A 23358-nucleotide genomic window follows, 5' to 3' on the forward strand; every position below is an offset into this window, starting at 1 on the left:
AAGATGATAGTTGAAATACTAAATAAAAAAAATAAACATATTCTCTTCAAACGGTCTTTCTAAAGATAGAAATAAACAATGGCGTAGAATTCTGTTTGTGGATAACGATACTTCTAAAATTATATATAAAAACAATCCTGGTACTATTCAACTGGCGTTTTACACTAATAACAATGAAGAAATATATTCTTAATAATAAAGACAAAATTCAAACAAAAAAATCAGGAGTTTAAAAACTCAATTCGGATGATTGTAATATCTTTTACAAAGGTAGAACCAAACTTTGAAGTCAGAACTAAAGAATATCGCAGTGCTCTAAATGGAAATAGTGAATCTGAGTTTGCAAATCATCTTTTGAATAATGATCACACTTTCGATAAAAAAATTCAGGTCTTAAAATACTTCACTCAGGATATAAAGCACCGCAAATAAATAATTTTGAAATTTTAGAAATTAGAAAACATGTCTATATAGAATCAGTTATAATTAATAAACAAACAAAAAAATAATAATGAAAAATGCCATTACAAAGTGATAAGCTTCCAGAAGAAATCTTCTTAGTAAACGCTTGTTAATCGTAAGTAGTCAAATATTGTGAGCTGCATATTTAAATATTCGCGCCATTCATTTGGTTCGTTTTTAAACCGCCAGAGGTGCGCTCTGTCGGCCATATATAGCCGTGCGTATCGGCCATTGAAGGAACGCGTGATTTTTTTATAAACGTCAAACATAATCACGTAACTGTGGATAATTTTCATTGTAATGTAATTAATTCGATGGATTATGAACTTTCTAAAACATATTTTCTTCGATATTATCCAAAAATTATATGAGCAGAAACGACGCTTTTGAAGAAATCTCGTATTATTATGAGGCGATCCTATTTTAGCATGAAATCGTGTCTTAATTTTCAAGTTAGCGGAATTTAACCGAAACAGACAATTTAAATTTGACCAATCAGAGGGCCTACATCGTCCAGACGCAAGAGTATTAATACTATCAGATGAGAAAAAGTGATGTTATTCAATTGTGCTGTAATTTTGCTATTAAAACTTTCTTGAATACAAAGCAGAGCAGGATAAAAAGTAGGAATTGTGATTTAAAAAAAAAAATTAAAATGATCAGTTTTCTAACATGTTCGATCGAATGTAATAAATGCCTTAAGGAACGTAGAGATTGTAGATTCCCTACTAAAAAAATGATCGACTATGATAATCATGATAATTAAGTGGTTTTTAAATATTAAAATAACACAAAATAAAATGTCTAAACGACAACATGTTATGAAAAACATATGCCTCCTTCATAAAAAAAACATATTTTTTTTATCTGTTGTTGTTTTTCCTAGGGCTATTTTAGGGCTATTGGTGTTTCTGTTAGCAGGTGGAGATGTTAATTATGGGCTTTGTTTAATTTTAACGAGGTTGGAAGGCTGACAGAGATATTCAAAGGAGGATAAATTCAGGCAACTCTATTATGAAAAAGGATAAAAGTAGAATGCATGCTGTAGAAATGAGATCCCTGAGGCTATGTGTGGTAAAACCATGTATGATCGTGTCAGAAATGTGGAGGTTCTCAAAGAATGCAAGGCTGAGTTAAGCTTAGTGAGTAAGATTAATAAAGGAAAGCTTAGATGGTTTGGGCATGTAGAGCAAATGAACGAAGAAAGAAGTGTAAGGAGAAATATATTACGCAAATGAGAGTGGTAGCAGAAGTCGGGGACGCCCGAGGAAGTCATGGCACGATCAAGTGAATCAGATATTTGATTCGGGCCATGTCAAGAGCCAGAATTATCGAAAAGTATGTATGAGACGTTGTGTGATTGTGAATCAGGCAAGGAGGGTGTGCCAAGACCAAAACGTGATTTTAAGTTAGTTACTCGCATGTTGTAATTCAAAAAACTTTTGTAATTTCAGGCCATGTTGTTTTATTCACTTGTGCATACCACTATACAATCTTGGTTAAGATTGTATCTTAATCCAGAGTTATTTATACCTACACGAACTGAGTGTTGTTCTTAAGGAACCCCTTTTAGGAAATCCTTGGTATTTTAAAATAGAAAAAAAAACTTTCTTAAATCAATCGCTACTATAAAAATATCAAATTCACATGCCTCGCAATCGTGTCGTTAAAACAGTAAGTTACTAAGCAACTGTATCGGAAATCTGAATTTTGGTGAAAATGTGATTGGTTTAGGACTTTGTTACAAATTTATAATCAGCTAAGACCCTGGCGATGCACCACGCCGTAAAACATTTGAAAAAGGGTCGCTAATAATAACACTCCTTATGCATACGGCGATAAGGGTTAAATTCTCCAGTCGCCTGTTTTGATTGTAAAACGTCTCCAAAAAGTGTGTTTTATTTTATTTTTCGAAGTTCAGGCAAAAATATTTTTATGTTTTACCATCAATTTAAAAAAAAATCTGCCACACTATACAATAAAATCATAAAAGAAAAGGAATCGTAAGTAGGAGATTTTGAACTTTAAAGCAGTTTTTAAAGGCCTGATGCGTTATTTTTCTGGGCTTATAAAATACCTGTAAATTGCCCAATCCATTGTTTTAAATAATTTACAATTTTGCAACTAGGTGTACATTGTACACTGTATGTGGTTCTATTTATTTAAATAGCATGGAATATTACCATTTCCCTTTCTGCTTTGTTAATTAATGTTACTTCTATATTTTATGATAATGTTAATAAGTCATCCATTAGATGTACAAGTAGCACCTTGCTTGTATCTTTGTTTAACACTGCGACGTTATATTTATAGGTGACACGATATTGTGTAAATAGAAGGTACTTCGATCGATAAAATATACGAGCTTCTCATCAAGTCAGCGTAAGTAGTATTCGGTATGTATCTATCGTATTTTTAAAGTCGGGTCTCCAGCGACCAAATGTTTTCAAAACATCGGACAAAAACAAAAAAATTGGGTCGGGGCCACAACGTTTTTGGTTTTCCGTCGGCCACGGAAAAAATAACACTGTGGACATATGTTTCATGTTTGCACAAACATTTCAATGTTTGTGATAATATTGTTGCTGGAGACCCGCCTTAAGTAAAACATTTAAAAGTAATTATTAATGTTTTATTTAATACCCGTAATTCAAATAAGCAAGGAATCAGCACATGCATAATCGAAAATAATAATTTCAGTTGAGTCTGTGATTTTATCTCTGGTTCAATGAACGCGAATTTGCATTGAATTTAAGTGTCATTTTCAAAAGTGTAACAAATTGCGACCCTACTCAATTGACAAGTCAGCCACCAGCCGTGACAGGTTTAAATTATTTTAATATTTTTGATTTTTCGTAGTAGCCAGAAAATCTAAGGATGGTCTTTATTATTTTTAAAATAAATAGAAATTAGAATAAAAAAGTTGAAATAAATTTATTGAAAAGTAGATTTTGTTTACTTTTCATCTTTGTCCTTATCAAATTTAATTGTGTTATTTCCAATCAAGTATCAACACATGGTTACCCTAAATGTTTTCAACATCATTGAATTAGCTTCCTTTATATTATGTATAGTAGGTACCCATTATTTGTAAGAAACATTATTGAAACAATTTCAAGTGTTATTTTTTATTTAAAAAAATTATGAACCTAAACAAAGGTAGCGAGGTCAAAAAGTAAATGTAAACAATTATATGTACCACGTGAAGTAACAGTAAATAAGAAAAACAAACAGTTTCACCAAACCCCATAAATTGTTTTGATTATAGGCTGTTTTTCTCATGATTTTTATACTAATCACGAGATGATAAAATATATGTAATAATAAATCAATGATTTTGAAAAGCGCCGTTCACCTCAAGGGCGCTGCTGTGTTAATTTCGTTATAAGGGTGAAAGTTTTATAAGGATTAATGAAAATAAATAGTTTGTGTGATGAAAATCTTTATATTTTGATAAAAAAATATTAAATTCAAAGAGTTTATAATTGACAGTAAAATTAGTTTTTAGAAATCTCAATAAATGATGGAGTTACGAGCTTTCAAAGAGAAGTTGTATAAATATTATGCAATGACGATAATCGAGACACCATTCAATACAATTTATAATACGAACGGCAGTGCTGCAGTACCACCGCGTAGGTACTGTGATGTCACACGATTTTCAGCAATACGCAAATTTAATCATTTTGACGGCTTATAATATCGAAGATACGTATTTTCTTCGATATTATAAAATTTCGCCAATTCACGTGTACCATAGAAACCAGAGTCAAGTTAGCTTCCCAAAGGCTGGGCGCACTGTACAGGGCCCGCAGATACTTTAATAGTACACAACTGCTGACCTTGTGCAAATCGCAAGTGCACCCCACTGTTGAATTTGGTAGTCATCAGACGCGGTCCGTCCATACATGCTGTGAATGCTCCGCATCCCTTGCATTTAAGAGTAAAAAGATTTGGACTTTTAACAGTAAACAGCAATACTGCAATTTAAATATTTTAATATTTCTACAGGGACCTTAATGTGATTTTTTTACAAAAACGTCGCTTTTAAAAATATAATACAAATATTATTATTATAATCAATCTCTCTGCCTACTGCTGCGGGGAAACGGCGTAATGGTTAGTTAGTTTTATTATTATAAGACTTCATGCATATTATCGTTCCGTTTATGTTCATCATGTTCCATTCTTTCTCAAATACTGTGAAACGCGTAAAACACACTGCGGTGTGGAAGCGATCTGTAAACCGTATCCAAGAATACTAGAACGTATGGTCTTTCTGCGCATGCGCACTGAGGCCCGGAAGCCAATATCTTAGTCAACTTTATACGATATTAATGGCAGCATCCAAAGTACAAAAACCGTCTTCAATGCTCATATGTATAATATAATGCACATACTCGTGTACTCTATTACTAATCCATTGGATTGTATGCGCGAGCTGCTGTGACAGTTTTCTTTGAGCTCGAATACTGAAGTCGAATTCTTATTGAATATTACTAACCAGCGATTTACTTTTTAATCATAATTTAAATAAATAAAATTGAATACCAAAAATAAGATGGATACTTCGCCAACGTGTTCTTATGCTGTAAATGATAATAGTGAATTTTGTGGTTGTATAATTGAATCATTAATGCGAAAAAATTTTGTGTCTCCGCCATTTTCCGGAAAAAAAAACTTATTCTGGATACTGGAAATATTGAGTTATGGAGTTTAATGGATTTATGAAGATAATTTTAGACGGTACCTAATTGTATCTTGTTCGTGGGCTCGCGTCTAGCTAGTCATTGCGTCAAGCGTGCATATTTGATATCAAGTGCATAGTAAGTACAAGTATAAAAATTTGATGTCCAGCATCCCTTCTACAAAAAGTCACCGACCGCCACTGGTACCCACCTCTGTTCTGGAGCCTCAAAATACTTGAAAAAATCCCTTTTTAAGCAGTACCAATTAACAGATTCCCCAATATTATTAAACGGATTGCAATCATTCGAGCATAGGCGTCAGGTAAGTATGCTGTCCTTGTTCTACTGGTATTACAATGGAAGATGCTCCGAGGAACTAGCGTCATTTATCCTTTCAGTACTGGTGCATAGCCGGGAAACACGTCAAATGCGCGCCCAACAAGTGCACTGTTGACAATTGTCCATGAGAACAGGTCGCTTCTAGGACGCGATCTTGAGTAAAACAGCTCGGCTGCGGAACTATTTGCCGGCCTGTGTGTTATCTCCCTTCTTCACTCTTTGCTCTTCTTAAAAAGACCCTCCACACAGCATCCCCGAAGATGATGTAAATTAAGATTCAGATACTCTGGGCTAAACGTAGGTACCTACATCAAAGTGCTTCATTTTGCCTCTTCCAGATTTAAGGTACTCGTTATTTAATGTATCTCTATCTGAAATGCCTTCGACTATTCAATGATTATGTCATCTGTCATCCCTTCCATACCAATTTTACACGAGTGTACATATATTCCACGTGTCAGTTGTCGTATTTAGCTTGTTACTTCAATTATTATATCTTAACATTTGGAAATACCAAAATAAATTGTTTTTGAAAAATGAAAAAAATTGAAAAAAAGGTTTTCTAGTTAACATTTTATTTTACGTAAAATCGAATATTAACACATAGTCACCCTACATGTTATGATGTTTTTCACTACCTTCAAGCCGCTTATACCCATTTGTAAAAAACATTCTTGTACAAATAATGTTCTTTTGATGTATTTAACATTTATTTTTATTAACTTTTACAATTATTTTTATGCTCTATCAGTGAGTAATGCCGTTAAAATGAGAATTGTAAACAATAAATTTACCAGGTGAGAAAAAACAAAAAATATTATCTGTAAATAAAACAAGCGTTTAATTAAATGAAAATAACAAACATCGTTTTAAACACCACAAATTATCAACAATTATTATTTTGCATATTTGTAATAAGCATTTACTTTGTGGCTCGTCATAATTTACAATAAAAGATATAAATTTGTTTTAGACCACTTTAATTTTAATTGCACTCTACCGGTTTCGGAGGCACCCTTCCTTCGTCAGGAGAATAATGTTTTAATATTCTCCTGACGAAGGGAGGGTGCTTCCGAAACCGGTAGAGTGAAATTAAAATTAAAGTGGTTTAAAAAATTATATCTTTTATTGTAAATTATTACTTTATTGTAATTTTATTTATTTGTATAAATAATTTTAACAAAAATACCTTTTTAGGTTATTGTTATATTTCATACTAATTTTTGTTATATTTTTGTCTATTTTTAAGTCTTAATTTTCAGTGTACTTTGTACCATATTGAATTAATTTCTTGTTTTGAAACATATTTTGCTAAAAGTGGTTTTAAAGAAAGTTTGTTATTTCAATTTAATTTACTATCTATTCCACAAAGGTAATTAGCAGTTATTAAATAAATGTTTCTTTCATTAAAATATACCACTATTGAACGTTATTACAAATAAAATATATTCTTACTGCTCTTTTGAAGCTTTTACTGGTTTATTAAAAAAAAAAATATATATATATATATATAAAAAAACAAGTGGTTAAATTAGATCACAAGGTAGGCAGTGGAAAAAACAGCAGATACATAGATATATTTTTCAGTTGCACTAATCAATGGAGGTACCAACAGATGGCACTAATTGCTACATTTATGATTTGTATCTAAAGGCACAGCCTTTTTCGATACTAAAAAAGACATCTATTGAGTGAGCACGGCGCACATAATGTAAATTTATGTGTCGAATAATAATAACGTTTGAATATGACGTGAGTCATTTTAGTTCCTGCCTATCCAGTCTGTGCGGGGCGTGTGGGGCTGCGATTCTTAGTTTACTTCGCGCGGAGTTTTGAAAGTTTTGATTGATTTCTAAAAAAAATATTAAAGATTTTATTTTTATGCAACTAAGGTAGGGTAGACAGTGCTTGTATGTGCCTATATGGACCGCACTCCTCTGGTTTTAGCCCTACCTCTTTTTCACGAATGACGCATTTATTAATTGATTTGACGGTTATAAACTGGCTCTCAGTGGCAAGACGAGTTTAAGTTCACGAAGTCACGTAATTTCAATGTTTATACATTTGTCTGATGGAGGGTAAACACAATTATAATCTTTATGACTCTTTAAATACCATAAGGCGAAATTAAAAGCTTTCTTACTTCACTTGTGCGTCAAATAACAGATAAACGGTTTTCAAAATATTGATTAAAAAATGTCTTGAAGTCACGTCACAAAAAACTCGTGGCGCACATTCCGTAGACATTGTCACTTCTAAAATCATGAGACACGCGTCGTCACCAATCTATGTTGAATTTTCAAAAAGTCAAAACTATAATACATCATAATCTTACTCACAACCAAACACTTCCTGTAGCTATCATTTTAATAAACAAATATAATAATAAGTCGGCAAACAAAGACAGGTTCTTTGTTTGCCGTCTGTTTGTTCGTCTGACACAAGTGACTCCATGTTAGTCTAGACGATGTGAATGGCAACAATTTCGCCCGGCTAGTCGATGTGGATATAGTACGAAGAAAAATGTGTATTACTGATTTATTAAAAATCTCTTTATGAAAAATGATGAAGGCAGGTGCACGAACACGTGTTCCGATATATTAGGAATTTACTAATAGTTTATGAGGAAACGGTCTGCAATCCTGTTTTTAACAGGATTACCAATAATTTTAAGAGATTCCTAATAAATTAGAAATACTCATTTTTCTGCATCCATCTCCCAGTCACACCAACTGTTGTGAGGCTAAAGGTAGTGGGGAGGGGAAGGAGATATGGATGAGGAAGGTCTAGGAAATGAAGACCTGGCTATTAATCTGATCACCAAACACGGCTAAAGTCATTTCAAGCAATATTTCGCTTCTGAATGGTATTCTTCCACCAGGGCGATGAAAATAGTATATTTCACTCTCGAACGTGTGGTAAATATACCATACATTATTTAATTAAAATTAATTAGTTTGTGGATTAACTCCAATTAATTAAACAATATTTAATAGCGCACGCCGGGATTCGAACCCGTGACTTCCGGATTCATAGTTGAGAGTCTCACTCCTCGACCACAGAGGCCGTCTTTTCAGATTGTAAACAAAAATAAAACATTTTTAATGCAAGGGTCCCAATTTATTAATTAATTACAGAAAAAAATACACATTGCCTAAAACACATTTGATCTTTAGGGAAGTTTTTGTTCTTAAAATAATTGTTGTTAAAAAAATAATAACCATGTACATCTGTCAACATTGACATGAACGTTTTTAAAATATATTAGGAGTTAGTTCGGAACCAATAGGTAAACTTAAAAAAAAAAAAAAAAATACCACCTCGACCTCAGTGCAATATATTATTACTGATCGAATAGCCAGCAAAATAGACATATTTAAAGAAATACATATGTATCTAGCCCTAATGCATCCATAACCAAATTGGGAATTTGAACGTGAAATTCCTATAGTATTTAGCAGCACTTTATTTTGAATGCTATTATTGGATGATTTGTGCGTATTGTTTTAAATCTCCCTTCATTTCTTCGTCTCCCCAGCCCCAAAAGTGGTTTTGGTCCAATTGCTCCTTATTGAATTTATGAGATCCATCTCCGGTTCTCAGAACTCTGCTTTTGACCATTTCCAGTGGGACTATCTTCTTGTCATACGCCCAACCTGCGAACAATATTATTAACAAATTATCACTTAAAAATGTCTTTCTGCACAAAGTAAAAATAATTGGGACAGTATGGAAAAAAAGCTTTCTTGTGCAGAAAACGTGGGGAGGAGTCTTTCAAAATATGGAAAATCACGTAAACACGGCTCACAACGATAACAGGATACAATATCCGCAGTGCCATTATAATTTTTATAGAAATACTCAGTTATTGAGGAAAAAGAATTTATGTAAATATAAATCCTACTGTTTATAAGACTTGTTTTCAAAAATTTTAATGTTCTAAAATTCTAGAAAATATAGTACAGTTTTTTTAGATTGGCAGCGAGCATTTAATTTTGTTTCTAGAAGTTGCGTAGAAATCAAAAAGATAACATGATTATAAAACACTACTAAAATCTAAATATTAACTTTAGTTGATAGTGTTAAAATAATAATGATGTGCAATTTATTTACCTATAATAGAGAACATGTCAATGAAGTTAGTGGTGATATTGAACTGATTCGATCCAAATTCAGACGAGGAGTAGTCCCAGGGGAAGGCGTGATGGTAATTGTGCCAAGACTCTCCCAGGGTGGAGTATTTGAAAAACTTGTTGTCAGTTCCTCCTTGGTTTCTAATGTAACAAAACAAATTACATATTGCTACACATGCCAAATAACGGACATAACTTGCACAATATTGATGAAAGTTAGTGTTAGTATTTACACAAGAAAATCACACAATCTGTGTTAGACCAAAAAGACACTCCTTTACAAATAATTAGCATTTATTTAAATAACAATTACCAAAGTTGCCACATCAAAAAGTGTACCACTGTAGCTATTACATAATATTATGAGGCAAGCATTCTAGCAAAAATTTGTGATATAATGAACGTTTCACATTTTAATGTAAATGGGCTTGATACAAGATATATGTACAGTTTATGAGATGAGGGACGCATTGATACAACTAATCATTATCTAATTTGAAATCCTATAAATTGTTTTTAATCTTACTTTGGCATATTATGCGAAGGAGATGCTGAGATGATGACGATGATGGAAAAGAAATTCTAAAAAACATGTACTCAGTAATTTCAACAATCCGTCGCAATTTAGGTCGTTCGATTTTGGCTGGCGTTCCCCAAATCTGCGGGGATATTTTTCAAATCATTCAAATTAGATCGATTTTTTATAAGCTACGCACTTCATTCGAGAACAAATAACATTGTAAAAAAAAGCTTTTCCTACCAGTTTGTTTCATTGTATGTATACGTTCTCAAATAAAGTTGAGAGATAATCCAGTGAAAAATTAGAGACTACCTACTACTTACATTTTATTAAATATTGTACGTTGTGGAATTATGATGAAAGTTCTACTAATTGAAGTTTATATCTGGAGGTAACATCTTTTTAATAATTATATAGTAAAATATAAAGGGCAAGTTACCTATCGTATGGCCTCACTCCATGGTGGTGTCCCACACTGTTGACAAGCCAGAGAAACTGCGACGAAAGGACAAATTTCACGACTACAGCCGTATACCACGCGTTTTCCCAAGTCTCATCGAATAAGTACACTGGAATCAGGGTCGGTAATACGAAGCAGAAGAGGGGTCCAAGAATGAAGAAATACCTGAACAAATGTTTTTACGATGAGAATGAGGGAAAAATAGTTTTTCTGATATCCTAAATATTACAAATAATTTTCAAAATACGTTCTGCAAATCAACACATTTTTGTCAATTTGTTTCAATATTCTATGGAAATCGCAAGTAGATTCTTATTGGCATTAGTTGAACAACTAAACCATGCACATTGCTCTGAAGAGTGGACGTGCTTATTAACACAGTCACTATGATATTTGATCATTTATCGCTTCATACGTATTGCATATTTACGTGAAATTATTAATTATTTAATGGTAGTAGTAAACCTTTAAAATAAGATTTCTCAGACTAAATAATACAGGATGCGTTTTATGTTCAAGGTCGATGTTTTTTTTGATAACTTTAAATGATTTTTTTTTTTTTTTAAAAAAAGAAAGACAAACATTCCCAGGTTACGAATAACCCAACAATGTTTGAAAATCTCCTACTACCACCACAGAAAGCCGAAAATGTTGCTTATGTTGTGATGGAGGACTTAGCCAGCCGAGGAATCGAATACGCGACGCTCGGGTGAGACCCAAGCGCTGTGCCCACTCAACCACTGACCTAATACATTTTTAAATTTTATATTTCATTAATTGATTATTTGGTTTACAACATTATGTATTATTCAATATAGTGTAAAAAAACTTTACCTAACTTAAATTTCACAGTCAATACCATGTACAGTGTGACCTTAGAACAGGGTACCCCAATAAGGTCACATTTCTTTTTAATATTATTTGTAAAAAATATAAATTAAATCAATGTTTTGACCTTCATAGAGCATAAAGTTATTTAGCTATAGATCTTATTACTGTCTTGAGTAACAAAACATTTTTATTACTAGCTCAGATCCATAATAACGAGGTACTCAGAAATCTTGAAAATCAGTTCCAATTTTGAAAATCTTTTAAAAATATTATATTGTAGGTAGGAATTTACTTTATTGTTTGGCTGAATTCTTCACATAATCATTTCAAATTTTGATAATACACTTAAATTCAAAGAAAATTTTAGTTCACTGAACCAGATTTCACGTAAAAGTACAATAACAAGCATAGACAACCAAAATTAGTATCAAAATCAAAATGATGGTTTTTTTTTCACATAAAGACATATAAAAAATCTAGTATGCGAGATACCCTTAGAAGATCAACCAATATTTGGAAGAGTTTGATAGAGTCTTCGTTATTTTTTTTTTATTAATTTGCGTTATATACTGTGTTAGGAATTCTTTTGACAATACTTTGATTCTGAATAGTGGTCACTCATGGGGGCAATACTAAGAGTATCATTCACTCAGGACATTTATAGAACCTACTTTGATTGGAAAACCGAATAAGGATCACTCTTCACATCATCCATGAAGACAGTCTTTCCCTTCTCTATAACATCAGGATGCTTATTGACAAAGAGCCATCCGATGTGGGAAAATAGGAGGCCCCTTTTGGCGTTCACAGGGTCTGCATCCGTCTCATTAAACTTGTGGTGGCTCCTGGAATAAAAAAAACAATTTCACATATTATTATTTTTTTAAAATTATTAAACGAATTTTAACTATTTTTTTTATTTTTATTTTTATTTAATACATGTTACATTATTATGAAATTTACATAAAGTAGATATAATGAATCACCATACTAGGCGGCTGCCTGTTTCATGGTGACCAATTGAGTGTAATTAATTTGTATGAAATATGAAATCTAGTGTAAACATATGAAATTAGTAACTATAGATGAAGCTAAAATTTTGGAAAAATTGTAATAAAAAGTAGAAGATAGAAATTAGAAAGGAGAAAGAAGTAAATTAGCATTAGATTGTAAAAATGTACATAATTATATATATAATTTTTAATATGTGTGCATGCAAGCACACATGTGTATATAGCAGCAGACATACCTATATACATATAACAGCACATGTATACATACACCCATATGACGCATCCTCACGCATATAAACAATATATACACCTCTATCTGAGTACTTGGAATAGGCTACTAACACAATAACAATCACACATCAAAAAATCCCCGAGCGCTTTCCTGAAACTGTCGTATTTGGCTATTGATTTTATTTCTAACGTTAAATTATTGAATATTTTTGGAGCAAGAAAGTTAAATTGTCTTTGTGCCATTGAGGTTTTTATTGGGGGAATAGTATAATTCGATTTGTTGGAATATCTTGTATTATGGGTCGATTCAAAAATATTTTTTTTCGTTTGTTTGAATTTATAGTAGGAGGATATGTTTTTGACGTATAAGGATTTTAGGTTGAGTACTTTGAAGTCGTTAAATAAGCCCTTCGTGGGGTGAATATAGTGTACTTTGTAAATAGTCCGCATTATCAATTTTTGAGCTTTAATTAATGGATGTAATATCGTGTTAGAGCATCCTCCCCAGACTATTATACCGTAAGATATAATTGATTGGCATAAAGAAAAGTATACCGTTTTTAGTGTATTTTTATTAAGAATATTTCGTAATGACCTGAAGATATATGCCAGTTTCCGTATACGGTTTGTAACATTTATTACGTGATCTTCCCATCGTAGTTTATTGTCAATTATTACACCCAAATATTTAATGGAATCTACTCGTTCTAGTGGATTGCACAGACAACTAGAGTTATCTCTACAAGAATGTATTTTTAGTGTATGATTGATTGAAGGCTGACTCGGAATATTAAGACTAAACGTTATATATTTCGTTTTAGTTATGTTTAAGGTGAGTAGATTATCATCCAACCACTGTTTAATAATTTGCAATGTTAGATCCGCTCTGTGAAATGTTTCTTCCCATGTCTTACTTTTTAGTACTAGGGCAGTGTCATCGGCGAAAGTGATTATATTGCCATCAATGATAGATAGTTTACATAAGTCATTGATATAAATGAGAAAAAGTGTGGGACCGAGTACACTGCCCTGTGGCACACCAAAGTTAATGCTAGTTGAATGGGATGGTTTATGCGATGGTAGCTTAACACATTGCTTTCTGTCTGTGAGGTACGATTTGAACCAATCAAATGCCTTATTCTTTATTCCGATTTTTTTGAGCTTGGCTAGAAGGATTGGATGAGATACTGTATCAAATGCCTTAGCTAAATCCAGAAATATTGCCAGACATTTATCACCTTTGTCTAAGGCTTGTGTTATATGTGATGTTAGTTCTAAAATAGCTGAATCTGTATTGAGTCCTTCTCTAAAGCCATACTGGTTTGACGAGAGTATATCGAAGTATAAAATAATATTATTATTTACATACATACATTATAAAATTTTCATTATTGCCACGCGTTGCTGAGGCTGTCTGTGCAGATAGAGAAACAATAGCGCGTGTTGCTTTTACGTCCAACAGTTGGCGCTGTTTTTTTAAATCGTTTTTACCTGTCACAGGTGACATCCATATAATGGTGACCGGATAAATCATCAAAATGATAATTCATCACATCTTTAAAAAGTTATATAAAGTCATGGAAAGTGATGAAACAGAAAATTTATTAACTGGGTTAAGTAGGTTAAGTTAGGTTAGGTTAAAAAAAAATTTCATCGTTTTTAATGACTTTATATCACTTTTTAAAAGTGTGATGAATAGTCGCTGTGTTGAACTAGCATGGAACCCCATAAAATATAGGTATTTAAATACACACGCGTATTCGAATGCAATGTTGTGTCAAAAGTTCAAAGCAATCGGTGGAGAAGTTTTGGAGGTTTAAGATTTTGAAAAAAAAAACATTTACGAATATTTACATACTAATTTTCATAGACAAATTACATTTTCTTTTGATTCATATGGCTCATACAATTCAGCTTGAATCTATCAATTTATAATATTGCATTACTTTGTATAGTAGACCGTTTTGTGTATTGATTTTTCCTTTTTTGGTAGCCTAATTTCCTTGCACTTCTTGTGTTATATACATATGTAAATATCTTGTTGTATGTATTTTGTTAGAAAAGTATTTTGATAATAGGTTGTTTATTATTCAATGTATAAATATCATCGCGTTCAATGTTAGCATCTGTTTCAGAATAAAATAATTTAATTCCTTTAAAAGTTACTTTCGAAAATCTATTTCGCTTTTATATGTATAATTCTCCTTGCTCTATTTGGAGAATTGCAACTTATTTTGTTCTCTGTCGTTAGGGGACTGATATAAGTAATTAGAGTTTGTTAATAACGGGATAATAATATAGACAAGTTCTTTTAGTAATGTTGTAATTTTTCTTCGTGTTATATGAGTCATTATTCGACAAATCGACATGTTCGAGAATATTGCGTTGTTGACGTCAAACAAATCAACGTTGGTGATAACTATTTAATCAGCAAGAGGCGTTTTAAACGTCACAATGTCGCTGTAGACGGTTTTAACTGTTTTTAATGTGAACATTAAAATTAATTGTATATCTTCAACATATTTTTAACGGTATCCATAGTTTGTGAAAATACCCCATTGGAGTTTGTTATGCGGCTGAAAGGAATGCGGTAGGGAAGGGAGTTTTCATTTAGGAGGTAGTAGTCACAACGGATCTCTCAAAGGTATGCCTTTAAAGTAGTTATGAAAGAGAATTGATAAAAACCTGTGATCTCGCACCCATTTGATGATACCGTTTTGGTTGGCAATGCAATGGCATATGAGCAGAAAGATTCTCAGTGGGGTTTTCGCCTTGTAGGAGTTGTGAGAGAATAGTCTATGTGAGCCGGCGGTGATACCAAACCCTCCAAATATTCCGTGTATCCAGGCTAAAATAACATCGCAGCATTTGAGTACCTTTAATTATTATTATAATAAATCTAAATGAAACACAAAGCAGAAAAAGACAGAACATAAAATATAACCGTTGCAACTGGGAATTGAACCCGAGACCTCTGCCTTACCGGGACAACATTCTAACTACTGTGTGCTTGGTAGTTAAAATTTTGTCCCTTTCTGATAAATAATAAGGAAGAGTAAGAAATAAAAAGTATGTTTCTTAATTACCTTTGGCAAGGAAATCACCATGCAAAGTGTATACCATTGAGGTATATAGATAGAGCTAACATTGGCGTTCGAAGTATGAGCCACAAACATCGGATAATTGTCCGCTATGAGATACCACGAGCTTCTGTTAGTTACAAACTGGGGGGGTATAACTCCGATCAAAAATTGGAATAGAAGAAAATACACGGTAATCTCCATGGTTTGATACGTCACATATTAAGCTACCCTCATCCACCAATGAAAACTCTGAATGTCTATAGAAAAACTGTTGATAGCTGAGTGGTATACCTACGATGATATCTTGAACTACACCATTGAAATTGTCATTATTGTCGGGGAGATTTTTGCAGATTTTAATATATTGTTTATCTGATATTAGCGAGAGTATGAATATATGAGAGTATATGAGTGCCACAAACTGACGGACATAGTTGAAGCCATGTACATCGTGATTATATCATGCAAGGTTCTACCTTATTCATTAATGATTTAACCTGATGACTATCATTTATTGTTTTGCTGAAATAGAAATACTTAACATAAAACAAAGTTTATCATTTTTCCGTTACAAGCAGAGAAATATAAAAAAAAATCGATACTGTCGTTGAAAATAACAATTATATTTGAAAATGTTCATTCAAATATCGTGTAATTTTTAGTTATTAACAGCACAACAGGTTCCTTCTGCCAAAGCATTGTCTAAAGTAAATGAGCTCTAAAGAAAGGTACTTTAAAGCTCATTTTATTAGGTCAGTACTTTGTCAGATAGAACCTTATTGTCGTGAGGGAACATTATGATGGGGTAGTGAGAATTATATTGTCTACGGTTAATCCTTTTTTGAGTTTCAAATAATATGTAGAATTGAATATAGAAGATATATATTATAATACATACTTGTATGTATTATAATAAATTATCTTCTGCATTCAATCATTATTTATATATAATGTACTTGAAACTATAATTTGTGCAGTTGAAGACATCACGATAGTAGTAATATATAACTCAATGGTGTATACCTACATAAACAGATATAAAAAAAATACCTACCTACTACTTACTGGGAATATGGTAGGCAGGGTGAAACTCGGTTTTATTGACACACGTAAGTAAATTCAGAAGTAGAGTAAGTAACACATAATAAATCGAAGTGATTTTTGTTTTAATTTTACTAAAGATTTTTAAGATACTTACCGAATGCGAAAGTGGACCATTTGGATTTGCATGTCATCACATAAAATCCATAGAAAAATGCAATGTGCATGTACGAGTATAGTAATATATTCCGCCATTTATATTTAACGCTAAAAATAACAAATAAAATGGATAAAAAGAACAATGCATTATTGAAGTAATGCTTCGCTTCAACCTGAGGCAGCTCTTGGGGTCCAGAAGTGGAAGGTCGAAACAATTAATACGAAATGTTAAAATATATTGCTAGATGACCGGATAAATCATCAAAATGATAATTCATCACATCTTTAAAAAGTTATATAAAGTCATGAAAAGTGATGAAACAAAAACTTTATTAACTGGGTTACGTAGGTAAGTTAGGTTAGGTTGAAATTTTTTTTTTTTTCATCGTTTCTAATGACTTTATATCACTTTTAAAGATGTGTTGAATTGTCGATGTGTTTATGTATAAATATGTTTGCCGGTATTAACAAATTAAACCTTCACGGTAATTTTTTGGGGAACTTTTTTGTGAACAACTCATAAGGTCTTATTTAAAGAGTTGTATCTCCCTTACTACCATGGTAAGAAATGTGATCTAAACGGTGTGAGAAAGAGTATTTCTTTTGCTTAGATTGCTGTAGGTTAATTTTGACAAGTAAAGTGAGATTTCGTAATTCTTCAAGGGTTAGCTTTTCCATTTTCAAGAAAACTTGATTAACTAGGCAGCTAAGGTAATTAAATAATTTTATAATAATTCTAATTTGTCAATAGTATTGTCAATTTTATTTATATCATAAAGAAAATTGACAGTACTTGATTTGAATGCAATGATCCTGAGGCAAATATTTTATAAATACTTTCAGCTTCATAAATCCTGCAATAGTTATAAATATTCCGTGATTTTTCACGGATCTACGCTGGTGTATTCCCAGTATTAGATAGATTGACTTACTCATATTTCTTAGTAACAAAGGGTTGAGGGGGTGGGAAGTTCTTGATGCTGCTCTTACTTAAGGATCCCTCAAGGTCTTTGAACTCTGTAACGGTGGTAGTCCCTTCAGACATCATGAGGCCCCTTGCCTCTGACATTCCGGGAGTCATTTTGTTTTATTGATAATCTGAAAAAATACACAATATACCCTTGGATGAATTTTATGCTCCGTAGTACGCGTTCAAAAAGAAAAAGAAGATGGTTCGAAAGCGAACTTTGTGAAAATCTTAATATGTAAAAATTCAGCCTGCGTATTTTTGTATACCCAAAACTCGAAAAGTAGTCGACCGATATCGAAGAAGAAATCGGGGACTAACTAACTATCTAACTAACCACCACGCCGTTTCCCCGCAGGGGCAGGCAGAGAGGACGGACCGCCAAACAACTCGGTCTTGGCACACACTTCTTGCCTCATTCACATTCATACATCGTCTCATACATACTCTTCTATTATTCTGACTCTTGACATGGCCCGACTCGAGTATCTGATTCACTTGGTCGTTCCATGTCTTCCTCGGGCGTCCCCGACTTCTGTTATCATAGCAATTATTACATTTCCTTGGCTTTAGAACAAAACATAAAATCAAGGTGTAAATTTTGTAATTAATCGAATCAATTAAATGAATAACGATTTATGATTTTATAAATATTGTAAGTGTAATGGAAAAGATCAAAGGAATATAAACGAATATTATCATTGATGCACCACGTCGTGTAACATTTGGAATCGGTCCGCTAAGAATAAATTCCTTATGTAAATGGCGATAAGGTTTAAATTCCGCTTAAAACCGGTCGCCGGTTTTGATTTTTGAAAAAATAACATCGCCAAAAATTGCGTTTTATTTTAATGTGCGAAGTTCAGACCAAAGTAATTAAATGTTTTACTATATTTTTTCCAAAGAACTAAAATTGCCACATTAAACAAGAAATTTATAACCGAAAACGGGTTCGTAAGTAGGAAATTTTGAACATTGAAGCAGTTTCTATAGGCCTGACACTTTATTTTTTTCTAGGCTTATAAAAAGACTCAAATGTTTGAAATACCAAAATGTGATCAAATATTCAAATCAAAAATCAATGATTTTGTGTTACTTCATAGTGCTTCACCTTAAATATAAGTTTTATTGTCAAACACATCTGCCCCTATGATATACATTGTAATGCTATCCGAAACGTTGACTAAAGAAGGAAGTTGCACAACACGGCACAATACCCCAAAAATACATCACTATAGTACCTTTGGCCTTGAAAATCTCAAATCATATCAATACAAATTGGTCACACACTGATAGAACTTCAGGAAAAACTCACATTTAAACAAATTGCCCGAGGTACCGAAAAAAACCTCTAAAAATCTAAAAAAAGTTTTTTGTTAAAAACACATTAAACAGTACACAGTATGAATGGTTTTTAACTTGCGTATCCTACAGAAACAATTAAACAACCTTGGTATAAAAACAACTGCTTATTGCATTTTTTATAAACGAAATAGTAAATATAGGTACCTATGACCAACGGACGAAAAAAAGTTATTCTTTGTAAAACATACAGAACATACTACTGATCCTCGGCCAACATGTCATAAAGTCATTTTTTATCATTAGTTTTATTGAATTTTAAGATGATATCGTGAGGTTACTTCCAAAAGTTGGTAACTAACAAAAACATGTTTTGGAGTTAACTCAATTTTAAAGCTTGATCACCATTATAAAGTCCGGGTTTTTACGTGATTTTAAGTTAAGAGATTTTACGATATTTTTCTTTTCTATTAATTATAAAAAATAAAATTATAAAGTTTTTTATTAAAGGCAAATACTTTTAAACCCACTTAACAACGTAATAGGTGATCAAAACTTACTCCAGACATAGATACATAAACATTAAAATCATCGCTAACTCAAAAACACAAAAATGCAGATACTGACTTTTGGCAGTAACCCCACGATATACGGTGTACCTTCTCATTTCATAAAACTTTATTAGGGCCTCCTTTGTGGCTGTAAGCCAATATTAATTTGTTTGAACCAAATCTGAACACCGCAACCTTGTGCAGGATACATTTTAGTGTTTGGATTTGGGGAAAGGGTTTTACAGTGCTTAACCCCTCATGCTAATTTGTTCGCTTTTGGGAACAGCTCATATGGTCTTAAAGAATCGTTTTTATTGTGAGAAATGTGATCTTAATAAAGTGTTGTTAGAAAGAGAAAACACCATGCTTTAAACTCAAATCTCAAAAATTAACCACAGAAAAAATAAAATGTACACCTCTATGAAACAAAAAGTTCCAAGCGCAATTCAAGAAAAATTATGAATATTCGTTAATTTTTAATTAAATGTTTTTTAAATGAACCGACGAAATTGAAGCGACAATAATGTGAATAATACATTTTTGTCTAATTAAATGTGTGTGTGTGTGTCAATATTTAGACGAAAAACCCTAAGATGAGCCATTGTTAAAACTTTTTTATGTTTTCATTTAAAATTTTAATATTCAAAAAAATGTATGCTTATTTCTAATAATAACATTTCAAAGCATATTTGATCAACTTTTAATTTTCGGATACGTTCAGCAAATATTCCAGTTATTTGAATTTATTGCAAAATGAAAATACATTCTGACAGAATAATATGCAAAAGGCCCGAGTGTGTTAATGGTGGAATTTTTTTTCGTATGTTTATATTATTCCCAAATAATGTATAACACACTTGCTAAAGTTTATAAAAATACAAGAGTAAACAGTTAATAAAAATAGAATAATTATTGACACATGACAACGTTCTGGAATAATTATTGAATGTTTATGAGAATGCCTATCTAGATTTTTTCAGAAAGCGTGACGAGTAATACCTACATAGTATAGAATTTTATTAAAATCTTCGAATATATGACTGACTAACCTTTAGCACTCCTTGATGGTTCACTTGTTACTGGTGTTTGTTACAGATTGCTTTGTCTTATAATAAATTTCAAATCACACTTTGTTCCATACACACTTTCCTTATTTTGAAAATAATATTATAATTTTATTTGAGAATATACACTCGGTGGGCCAAAGAAATAAAGTAATTTAAATAAATAACAAAAAATGAACATAAGTATCATCCATTTTAGATCAATCAGGGTTTTTCATGTCATCCAGATATAATTAGGTACCTACTAATCAATTAAAATTTGGATCAGATATGCATATAGACTAAATTGAAGTTATTAATCCAAATTCAAACAACAAAACCAAATTCAAATAACTAAACTAAATTCAAATAACAAAACCAAATTCAAATAACCAAACTAAATTCAAAGAATAAAACCAAATTCAAATAACAAAACTGTATTCAAATAACTAAATGAATTCAAATAACAAAACTATATTCTAATAAGAATTACGGTTAATAATTCATTTAGCTGACAAGATTAAAAACAAACCTCTTGAGCTGATCACAATTAAATGTTAAAAATCTGAAACAGACTAAGAATCGGTCAGAAAAGACATTCCACCAACCTACAACTAAAACGACGTTTAGACAAAGAAACTTTCAATATTTATCTATAAAATAATTTAATATTCTACCTCTTGCAAAAAAAACGACTAAAAAATAGCTGACTTCAAAAGAAGTATCAAAATACGGACAAAGGAAGGAAGAATATAGATACAATGTTGCAAACTAACAAAGATTAACGATATGTTATGTTTTTCTTCTAGATACTGATCTATAATTTTCCTCTTGTAAAATTTTAGCACACTTTTTTATTTTTTTATTTATATTAACTCCACACAGGAGGCCCTGAAGAAAATAATTTCCCTCAGGGCCTATGTCATCTTTGGGGATGCTGTGTGGAGGGTCTTTTTGTGGAGAGGAAGGAGTGAACATGGGTCTTGAAGAGTCCCATGTTGTAGGAGGGAGGAAACACAGAGGCCGGCAGTTCGTTCCACAGCCGAGCTGTTGAACTTAAGAACGAATCGTAAAAGCGACCCGTTCTCATGTGACAAATGTCAACCGTGTACAAATGTTGGGCGCGCGTTTGGCGTGTATCCCGACTACGCACCGGTGCCGAAGGGATCAATGACGCTAGTTCCTCAGAGCATCTTCCATTGTAGTACCGATAGAACACTACTAACATACTTACAAAAAGACACTAATGAACATACTTACAAAAAAGCTTGACCTAATTTATAATTTACACACAAAACCAACCTTAGAACGGGGTACCCCAGTAAGGTCACATTATTTTCAACATTAAATTTGTCAAAAAGAAAAACAAAAACTGATGACATTGTAGTAACATTGAATTGTTTGTTTATGTTAAGGTGCCAACTTGGACAAGTTTTTTTTGTGTTTCTTCGGAACTAACATGTAAACATTTCTAGACAACTAGCCTTTAATGTGACTACCTATAAACACCAACGTCTAGACGCATTTATTCTTTTTGTAAGAAATTTCACATAGTTCCTTTATTTTGTCACTTTCAAACCCACAAAATAAAGATAAATGAATGTTTATTTAGAAAAGAAGCAATTAGATTACGTACGTGAGAAGGGTAATTGTTTTTTTTTTGTTATTACAGTTTTTCTTGTCTATTTTATTTATATAATATATAATTTAATTTACGTCATAAACTTCATATTGAGTCGTTTCAAGCAAAATAATTGTTTGTGATGCACTAACAATAATTTATTACATTTCAATATAAGGTAACATTATTTATATTACAGTGCACACAAGACAAGACCTGTTAAAGGTAAAATTCTCTTTAATTATTGCACTAAAATTTTTTTTCACACATATTTTCTGAGAATCAAGACGGCTTATGCTTGCTTGAAGAAACCACTGTAAATAAATTAAATACTATGTTTCTTGCAAAAATAACACCCTGCGTTATTCGCAGTGCATTCATTAGTGCAAACATAGTAATGTTTACGAGACAAGGTTTTTATGCATAGCACAAAGGATAACCAATTATTTTTAAGCAATCATTATCAGCCTGAAAAACCTATACAAAAGATATACATATAGTAGGAGAGCACCTGACCGGCAATCGGTTTGATTCCCGTCGGTGGCATGTATTTTTATTGGAAGATTTAAAAAACATGTATCGGTGTTTCAGATATTTACTTCAAAATCATTAACATGCAATAATTTCCTTACCTAAATAATAGATTTGTCATAGAGCGGATATTATATACGGATAGATTTTTTTTGCTTTTTGTGTAATTTTCGTATAAAGATATGAGTTCAAAGATATACCTACTATGGAGGTAAGTCGTCGCCCTAGTGCTTATTTATCCAACCGACCATTACCAAATAAAACACAAACTTATGTTTTCTTTCTCTATTTCAATGAAACTTTATATCATGTGTGATGAAGCTACTTCGTAAAGCGCAGTATCCACTGCAAACGAAGCTAAGCTTGTACTAACTTAGTTAAGC

General features: G+C 32.1%; 2 protein-coding genes across 2 annotated transcripts in view; one reads left to right on the forward strand and one right to left on the reverse strand.

Annotated features, from left to right (window-relative positions):
- LOC149420833 (acyl-CoA Delta-9 desaturase-like) overlaps positions 1-23358 on the forward strand; it is a 190219-nt gene that overhangs the window by 123886 nt on the left and 42975 nt on the right. The window lies entirely within an intron of this gene.
- Positions 8604-18041, reverse strand: LOC149420836 (acyl-CoA Delta-9 desaturase-like). Its single transcript, XM_089635128.1, has 7 exons — positions 17893-18041; positions 16959-17068; positions 15363-15525; positions 12105-12278; positions 10582-10767; positions 9603-9763; positions 8604-9145 (listed from the first exon to the last, which is right to left on the reverse strand). The coding sequence occupies exons 1-7, from the start codon at positions 18039-18041 to the stop codon at positions 8970-8972; spliced, it is 1119 nt and encodes a 372-aa protein (XP_089491254.1). The 3' UTR covers positions 8604-8969.

This window comes from Hesperophylax consimilis, chromosome 9 (assembly GCF_061612785.1).
Source record: "Hesperophylax consimilis isolate HC1 chromosome 9, BYU_Hcon_1.0, whole genome shotgun sequence".
Classification (NCBI taxonomy): Eukaryota; Metazoa; Arthropoda; class Insecta; order Trichoptera; family Limnephilidae; genus Hesperophylax; species Hesperophylax consimilis.